General features: G+C 44.9%; 1 protein-coding gene across 1 annotated transcript; it reads right to left on the bottom strand.

The window, feature by feature from the left end:
* Nucleotides 1–5,951: 5,951 nt before the first annotated feature.
* Nucleotides 5,952–6,425, bottom strand: LOC149180202 (uncharacterized). The gene has a single exon (XM_089413803.1). The coding sequence runs from the start codon at nt 6,423–6,425 to the stop codon at nt 5,952–5,954; it is 474 nt and encodes a 157-aa protein (XP_089269929.1).
* Nucleotides 6,426–9,832: the final 3,407 nt, after the last annotated feature.

The raw sequence follows: 9,832 nt of genomic DNA, 5'->3' as shown, positions 1-9,832 counted from the left end.
GAGTTTGTTATCTTCCTCGTTCTTTTCTGTGCTCATTAATGGTATTCCTTCGCCCACTTTCCGTCCCTCCAGGGGTATCAGGCAGGGAGATCCCCTCTCTCCCTTCCTTTTTGTCATTATGGCAGAGGGGTTGGGACGGAGCATCAAATCAGCCCTGCACTCTCAGCGGCTCAAGGGTTTATCCTTTCTCAACTCCCCCACTTACTCTCATCAGCAATTTGTAGATGATAACATGCTCTTTGGCCATCCTTCTGTTCAGGAAGCGCGCCTTCTCAAATCTCTCCTATCGGACTTCTCCGAAGCCTCAGGGGCCAATATTAATCATATCAAGTCTCAAAAAATTTTCTTCAATACTCCTGCACCTACCCAAAATGCCATAGCCCGCATTCTTGGATTCACTATTGCCTCTCTTCCTTTTAAATAACTTGGGGTGCCACTAATGGCCTTGGCTCTCAAGCATTCCTCATGGAAAATCCTTTTAGAAAAGCTAGAGGCACATCTTTTCCTTTGGACTCACAGGGCTCTTAACATGGCCAGCAGACTAGTTCTTATTAAAGCTGTTCTTCACTCCATGCCTCTCTATCTTTTTTCAATCCTAGCAGCTCCCAAATGGGTGCTCAAGGAAATAAAGAAGCTCCAACGTAATTTCTTATGGGGCAACTCTGGTCTCAACCGTAAATGGGCTCTTGTTAAATGGGATAAAGTCTGTCTTCCGAAGAAGGCTGGAGGCATTGGCCTAAGGGATCTGGGGCACAACAATGAAGTCATGGGAGCCAAAATTTGGTGGGGATGGCCCTGAACCCCCAACACTCCCTGGGCCTCCCTATGGACAGCTAAATATGTAAACAACCCTATCGAAGAAAGAATTCGAATGTCAGAAGTAGGTATGGGCTCAGTGATATGGAATTCGGCCAAACAACACAAGAACCTAACACAACAGCATAGCTTCTGGGAAATTAAGAATGGCAACACAGCTAGGTTCTAGGAGGAATCCTGGCAGCAACTCCCAAAGATCAAGGACATCCTCTCTGACCTTCACTTATCAGAGTAGGATTTGCACGAGCTATACAAGGTTAGTCGATTTTGGAATACTTCTTCCACACAGGGATACAGACATTGGATTGAGGCAAAACAGATTCTACGACACGGCTTTGAGCAATCTCGAACCTCTCTATCCTCATAATTACAAAAGAGGCAAATACTCTCTTCAGAAGGAATGGAAATTCTAAGGTGGGGATATGAAGAAAAAGGCACTTTTACCACAAGGGAAGCATACAATGTAATCATCAAGGAACGAATAATCAAATATGTTCTATGGAACAAAATCTGGGACCCCTCCAATTGGCCGAAGGTATCCACCTTTCTTTGGCTCCTATGTCAAAATAAAATACTCACTTGGGATAACCTCAGAAAAAGGAATTTTTATGGCCCATCTATATGTCTCAACTGCAAGCAAGCAGAGGAATCAGCTTTACATCTTATGCAGACTTGTCAAATTGGACGAAAGCTGTGGGAAAAGGTTAGCTCTCGTTGCCAAAAAGAAGGCAGAGTTCATGGGGACATCAAAGCTACTGTTCGTAACTGGATTCAAGCGCCATACCAAAGCAAACTCCTCAACACTCTTTGGCAGCTCATTCCTGGTCTCCTGATGTGGAACATCTGGAAGGAACGGAATTGCAGGGTATTCAAGGACCAATCCATGTCTACAGAGCAACTTTGGACTAGGCTATGCTAGAATATTAAAGAATCCCTCTCCATCAAGTCTTGGTCCCAGGAAGACCTTCCATCGCTACCGTAAGAACAATCCATCTGGGCCAACTGGAATATACATTTGAATCAAGAGCCTACATCCAAAGGCAGTCCTTCTCTACGTGATCAAATCCCGACAAAATGGATTCCACCGCCCAGCAATATGATTCAGCTCAATTTCGACGGAGCCTCAAAAGGCAATCCAGGAAAAGCAGGATTCAGAGGAGTCTTTAGAGATCATCACGGAACTCCTTTACTGCTCTTTCTTGGATCAAAAGGCTGGGATACTAACAACTCAGCGGAACTGGAAGGATTATGGCAAGGTCTCATCTTAGCTCAGGACAGAGGACTTTTCCCACTCATCATAGAAGGGGATTCGCAGATTATTATAAATATGGTTACAAAAATCATACAGGGCACTCCCTCACACAAGGTCAGCAACAGTTGGAGAATGGCTCAAAGGCTTGAGCTAATTGACAAATGGCTTTCTCAACACAGGGCAATTTCATTCAAGCACACGAGGCGAGAAGGAAACAAGCTAGCAGATTTTCTAGCTAATATAGGAGTGGAATGTGGGTTGGAGTTCTTTGTAGGATCGCTCTCCAGCATTGCCTCAGAGGATCAACTCTCAAATTACCACACCATAGTGAAGAATGATATGAACCAGGAAGCAGATACACACCTGGATGCGGGTGCTCCCGAGGCGCATTTAAGGCAGGTTAACACTCCGTCGGCAGCTGGCTTCGCACCTGGCGATCTGGCACGGCTCCCATAACCTTCCCACGATTGATATGAATGTTTTAAGGTACAGGCTACTCGTTAAGCATTCGGCAATGAATGCACTCCCTGTTCGAGATCCGGTGCAGGCTATTTTATTCATGGCTCAGTTTCTGGTTTTAGCTATCATTCTCATCGGGTCTTTCCATATCCGTCTGCCATTATTCCCGCATCCCTGTTTTTCTCTGGCAGCTTTGGGGCTTCTCCGGAGTCTGTTCTTTACCTAGTTCGCCCACCCTTGGTCCTATTCTGTCTGGTCTTGTTTAGTCCCCTTCTCAGGTCTCTCTGTCTTCCTGAAGATGGTGCGACGCCGTGGTGTTTCTCGTCGTGGAGGCACCAGTGGTAATCATGGTCGCTCTCAGCCTTCTCCCCAAAACATCATTCCGCTGGCTTCGGCTTCCTCGTCCTCTTATCATGGCAGGCCCTTCCCGCATAACTCATTTCAAACCACCCGTTTCAAATTTCACAGTCGGCTCAATAAACCAATTCTCTCAGCGAGCATTACAGTTATTTTGGCTGAGGAAGAAGATAAGCCCAGCAGCTCAGTTCATACCTCACCGTCGTAGTCTCAGGACGACAGTGTGCTTCAGGGAGATGTGGTAGGAACTGTGTTTAATTGTGATGATTTGCAGGAAGCGGGGAATGTGCCTGAGGTTCCTCAGCCTCCAGTTGATTCTGCTCAACACAATTTGCCTACGGTCGAGCCGGCGCACCCTTCTGACGGCAATCTGAACTTGGTAGCTCCTCCAGGTGGCGGCGACATGGGAGATGGGGACAATGTCGTTGACATGTGGATGGGCTCTCCTTGCCGGGTGGAAAAGGATGCTCCGGACTCTCTGAAACATGCTTGAATTTTACGGTACCGCGCCTACTGATGGCAGCTTCCCTTCTGATCTTTATATCCTATTGCTATGCTTCTCTGGATTATGTCAATTATGTTTTGTATCAGGTCCTGGCTGGGTATAGCTATCAGCCATTATAGTCTAATGCTTTGTATCAGGTCATGGCTCAGAAAGCCCTTGTTTTTGTTAAGTTTTGTATATGGCTATCAGGGCAGCACGGATATTAGTAAAGCCATAGTCCTCAACTGTTCTGTAGTGATGTTCACCACTTTGGTACGCATTTTTGTCTGTAAGGGCTCTGGAAAACATGTTTTGAGTTTTCTCAATCCCAGGATTGATGTCACAGGGTTATCTGTCTATCAAGGTATCTGGTCTTATGATCCCTGGGTCAGGGTTGTTGGATGGCTTCAGCCTCCTCTGAGGTCTTAACCTCTCTGTAAATATTTTCTCTTTTTAATAGATTTAGCCTTTACATAAAATAAATAAATAAATAAATTGTTTAAAAAAATAATAAATCTTTTTTTTAATAAAAAAAAAAATTTGTTTAAAAAAAAATTATTTATTTATTTTTAAATAAAATATGTATATTTAATAAAAAAAATTGCATTTTTTCTTTTTTTTTTTTTAATAAAAAATAAGAATTTTATTTTATTTTTTATTTTTAACTATAACGGGTATAATTTATTATTGAGGTATGGCTGGGCCTAAGCCTAATCAGCCGTCTTTACACAGCTTTTCCTTGCATCTAAATGCTTCTTGTTCAGTTTTGCGCTTGAATTAAGGAATATAATATGAGGTAGCGCTTTTATCATTGATGTTGAGAGCTCCCGGTGCTAGGAGACATCCTTTGTTTTCCATTTTATCCGACTCACTATTCAAACTTCTGAGAATATGATATATTTTGAAGGAAGTGAAATCATGCAAAATTATCTTTAACCTTTTCAGAGACTTGTCGAGAATAGCGTTGTTGAACTGGTCGTCCGAGATGATCTTCTTGATGAGGATTTCAGAATCTCCAAATGCTTGGCATTCTTTGATGCCTTTGTCCCGGACTATTTGGCAGGCTTTTGTGAGAGCAAGGAGCTCTGCCTGATTGTTTGTGCGAATACCAAGCCCCCAGCAAAAGCGAACTTTTCTGGGATTGTCTGAGAAGTAGATGACTCCTCCGGCTCCCACCGCACCTGGATTTCCCTTGGAGGCACCGTCGAAAAAGATTGAAGTTGTGTTTTGGATCTTCCACCAAGTTTGAAAGGCAGCTTCAGGTTCTCTAATTTTCCAAGATGGGATGGGGAGGGGAGGGGGGAGGGAATGGGCTTTGCTTATGGGATGGGGACTATGAAGGTTCAGCCATGCCTTTTCTGAGGGGAGGAGGGAGGAGTCTGATTTTTGGGAATGCAGGAGGACAGTTTCAAGAAGAAAAGCTTTTGCAATTGAGGCAGATTTAGCAGGAGAGCGTGTAGAGTTTTTGAAGATCGAGTCATTCCGGGCAAGCCAGATTTCCCAACATACAAATTTGGGGATGGTGAGCCAAATGTGAAACCAAAGGGATTTATTGGGGATACTATGAGGGTAACATTGAAACCATTTAGTAAAGAGATCTGCCATGGAACTATGTTGGGGAGGGGAGGCGGGCAGTCCAAGAAGAGTTAGTTTCCAAACTTCTTTGGCAAAATCACAATCAATGAACAGATGGGAGGCAGTTTCTCCAGAGAATCTGCACATTGTGCATCTATGAGGCCCAACGATATTACGTTTTGACAGATTATCCCCTGTGAGCTGTTTATTCTGCATAAGAATCCAAAAAAAGAAGTTGACTTTGGGTAACCCATTGGTGCTCCAAACCTGTTTCCATAACGCTGGAGTTCTCAATCTGTCTTTTTTGGGCTGTAGGGCAATGTAACCCAAAGCTGAAGTATAAGATCCAGAATCACCCCACCCCCATCTGTCTGCGCTGTTGCGGTGGACCGGCGCTGCGTTTGAGAGCAGCGTTTTGAGGATTGCGAGTTGATAGTGGAGCTGCGCCGGCACGGGAGGGAGTGCCCAGTCAGTCCAATTCCCTTTACTATCCCATGCGGAGATATCATTCAGCTTTCTTATACCTGCTCTGTGGAGCCAATCTCTTAGGTCGCGAATTTCTTCATGGGAGTTGATAGGGGGGCTATTCATGATGCGATATTTCCAGAGTAGGATTTTCTCCCCGTTGCCAGGTATGAGATACAGTTGTTCCCTAAAACTGTTGATGCATTTCCTATAGAGATTCCAGGTATGAGTGCCTGCGAGAGTGTTATTTGCTGACAGATGCCTGAGAGAGATCCCCTGCGCATATTTGGAGGTGAGCGTTTCACTGACAGGATGTGTGGGATCTGAATAGATTTTCCAAAGGAGCTTGCATCCAAGTGACAGATTAGATAAAGCGGAGTCTCTAATCTGTAGACCTCCGTCCAATATTGGCCGCTTGAAAAGATCCCAGTTTGCCAAATGTATTTTACTGTGATTGCCTCTGCCTCCTTTCCAGAGAAAGTCTCTCGGGAGACATGAGATCTGTTCCATTATGTGTTTCGGGGCTAGAAGGAAAGAGGCTTGTTATATGGGGAGAGCAGATAAGACGGATTTTAGTAAGATAATTTTCCCTCCCTTGGTAAGCCAGTAACCTCCCCAGGAGGTGATCTTGTCTTTAATTTTGCTAATGATGCCATGCCACAGAGATCTGTTGTTGACTCCAGATGTGAGAGGTAAGCCGAGGTATTTGATGTTGTCCCAATGGGCGAAGCACTCAAAACCAAGAATCTGGGCTATGGTATTGAGATTGTGTTGGCTTACATTCCATCCATAGATCGAACTCTTTCTGTCATTTATCACAGCTCCTGAAGCTCTGCAATAACTTTTTAGCACAGAATCGAAGTTAGCTGCTATTCTAGTAGAGGCTCCGCCTAGGAGAAGGGAGTCGTCTGCAAAGAGAGCATGATTTATAGGCTTGAGAGCATTTGCAGTTCGGATTCCTGGGAGATCACCAGTGTTCATTTCTGCAGCCAGCTTCCTGCTAAGAGTATCTGCCATGAGTATATACAGAAAAGGCGAGAGTGGACAGCCTTGCCTTAGTCCACGATGGGCTTGGAAGAAGGATGTTGGGCGGCCGTTGACCATGGGGGCTATCCAAGGGTTTGAGATGCATGCTTTAATGAGATTGGTAAACAGAGTAGGGAAGTTGAAGGATCAGAGGACTTGGAGAAGAAAGGAGTGGTTGACTATGTTGAATGCATTAGCCATGTCAAGCTTGATCAGCATCCCCTTCTCTTTCCTCTATTTTCTAGAGTGAATAGCTCCCTGCACTTGAATGATGTTGTCCAAGATGTGTCTGCCTTTGACGAACCCCCCTTGGGCGCTAGAAATTAATTTGTCAAGTAGGGGTTTGATTCTGTTTACAATGATTTTGGACAAGATTTTGTAGGAGACGTTACAAAGAGAGATGGGCCTAAACCTGCCGAAAGTTTCCAGGTTAGCCTCTTTTGGAATTAGAGCAAGAAAGGTGGATTTGATGCCTCCCCCAACCTTGGCTTTTCCAAAAAAACCTTGTATCATTTTCAACAGATCTGTTTTGATGATGTCCCAGAAGACTTTGTAGAAGTGAATTGTAAATCCGTCTAGCCCAGGGGCCTTATCTGATTCCATTGCCCATATGACCTTGATGATTTCTTCTTCAGATAAGGGTTTCAGTAAAGCCTGGTTGTCCTCATGGGTGATGAGGTGGGGAATATAGGAGAGGAGATCTTCAGTGTCTCTTATGTTGCCTTCATTCCTTGAGCCATAGAGATTTTTAAAATGGTTTTCAGCTGCAATTTTAATTTGGTCAAATTTGTTGCAAATCTGACCTTCTTCATTCTTGATCTCAGTGATGTGATTCCGAGATAGGCGGGCTTTATACTGGCGGTGGAAGAAAGAGGTGTTTCGATCTCCTGCCTTTAACCATAGGCTGTGAGATTTGAGCCTCCAATTCTCTTCTTCCCTTCTGAAAGCTTGATGGATATTTCTTTGATAAGCTGCCTCTTTGTTTAAAATTTCAGGGGTAATGTGGAGACCTTCCATTCCAGTTTGCAAAGTTTTCAGCTGCTGAACTTCATCTTTTCTCTGCTGGGTAGAGGGGTTGGGGAGTTTCCTTAGTCACTCTTTTAAGGCTTTTTTGGTGGCTTTTAATTTTTTCTCCCACACAAAGCTTGGGGATCCGTTGAAGGGGATATCCCAAGCCGATTGGACAGTGTCCAGAAAGCCTGCTTTTTCAATCCAGAGAGGACTGAATTTAAAGGGGATAGGGCCAAGGTCTTCCTCAGGGGCCATAAGGAGTTGAATTGGCTTATGATCCGAGGAGAGTTTGGGGAGAATTTTTGATGAGATAAGGAGGTTTTCCAGCAACAGGGAGCTTTGGATTAGAAATCTATCCAGCCGGGCAGCAATATGGTCAGGCCCAGTTCTATTATTGGTCCAAGTATATTTGCCTCTCACCGGGGCAAAATCTAGCAGGTCCCTCTGCTGCATTAATTCCTCTACCAAAGGCAGCAGCTGATCTCTGCTGCTGTTTCCCCCCCTTTTTTCCTTTGGCTTCATGACTAAGTTAAGATCTCCTCCCAGGATGATGTTATTTAGGGAGTGGAGATCTAAGAAAACCGAGAGAGTGTTCTAGCATTCTCTTTTTTCTGCATAAATGACAGGAACATAGAGATTGAATAAGGCTATAGTTAACTTACTTTCAAGGTGCTTGAGCTCAGTGAAGATCCAGTGTTGAGTCTCATGGGAGTTCAACAGGTGGAACTAATCTTCCGACCAGAGAGTTGCAACACCTCCCGAAGTTCCCCTTGCGCTAACTGCTATGCCTTCGTTCTTCTTCCATTTAGACTTGCTGATGTCCATAAGGGCTTGCCCTTCGATTTTGGTCTCTTGGAGCAAGAGGATGTCTGAAGGCTCTATTTTCATCAGATCTTTGACCGCTTCAATTTTTGTTTGGGTCCCCAGGCCTCTGCAGTTCCAAGAGACTATACGCATTATTTACCTGGCGAGGGATTTGGGATTCCTCCCTTGGTGGATCTTCCTCTAGTATTTATTCCTATAGTCATCTCTATTCTGGACTGGCTGCCTTGCATTTTTAGGCGTTCTGCCTCCTCCTCCCTGACTGCTTTGTGGGTCTTCCTACCTGTTTTCTTCGAGGGTCTCTCATAGGTATCTTCCTCTGAGGAGTCTGAGGGTTCTGGCACTTTTTTCTTCTTTGTTATATCTGCATACGAAGGCATGGAGGGGCTGCCCTGAGGAGAACCAGACGAGACATCTCCGCCTCCATCTTTATTTGCATGTGGATCTTCGACCTGTGCTGGAGTAGTCAGATCCGTTTCTGGGGGATCTGGTGGAGAGGTTCCTTTGGGGATTGGGATCTCGTCCAGGTTCTGAGGGGTTCCATTTTCATTGCTGGGTTTTTCTTGGTTATTCCCCTTTGTAGCTCCTTTCCCAACTGCTTTTGCATGGCCCGTTTTCTGGACTGAGATCCATTGATCTCCCTTGGGGGTGTGACTCTGCTCTTCCGCTTTTTTCTTGCAGTATTTTGCAAAGTGTCCATAGCCATGGCAGTGTCTGCATTTAAAGGGGATCTGCTCGTAATCCAGCTCTTGAATATGGGACCATCCAGCCACTGTGAGTTTTATTGCTTCAGGTAGTCCTTCTTCCAGATCTACTTCCACGCATATTCGGGCACAGGAGTACTGATCTTTCCTTACGGCCTGATCAATGTATTTACCAAGGGAGTTGCCGATAATTTGGAGAGATTTCTGACTCCAGCAATGCAGGGGAAGGTGGGGAAGCCGCACCCACACTGGAACCGCAGAAGGAACATCCTGGGTCGGATCAAAATCTGGAGACCATTTATTTAAATATAATCCCTGCGGCCCCATGAAATATGGCCCGTTCCTGAAGATGAGACTCCAGTCTTCTACTGATTCGAACACGAATACAAAGAAGCCTTTACCTACAAAATATGATTTGATTCCTTCCTTGATCAGAGGGGACCAGTTTCTCTTGATTCAGTCTTCAACAGATTTGGACGATGGCCAGAGGCCGGTGAACTGCCCAATGAGCCCTCTATCGGCTAGATTCAATGCAGAGCGACAAGTTTCTTCCTCGGGAAGGGCCACCGTGGGGATGCAGTCTTTTTTCTTGACAAATTTCTATTGTTGTGCAGAGGGAGGGCGTTTTCTGCATGCATCAACCATTTTTCGAAATTCGAGGACTTCAGGAGGGAGAGGAAGTGGTTCTGAATCCCCATCGTTGGGCATGGATGTTGGGAGGGCCGCAGCTGCTCTGGAGCAGGCGTGCGCAGCACAAGCGTGGCGCGGGAGCTCTGGGGAGCTAGGTCACGCAGCGGCCAAAAAAACCCCTATCAATTTTTTAATTTCTCTATTTTTACTTATATATATATATATATATAT

This window comes from Pinus tabuliformis, chromosome 3_2 (assembly GCF_031772625.1).
Source record: "Pinus tabuliformis cultivar Carrire ecotype Pingquan chromosome 3_2, CPIR1, whole genome shotgun sequence".
Taxonomy (NCBI): Eukaryota; Viridiplantae; Streptophyta; class Pinopsida; order Pinales; family Pinaceae; genus Pinus; species Pinus tabuliformis.
Note: the sequence above shows the minus strand (reverse complement) of the source record. Positions and strands in the feature narration are given on the sequence as shown.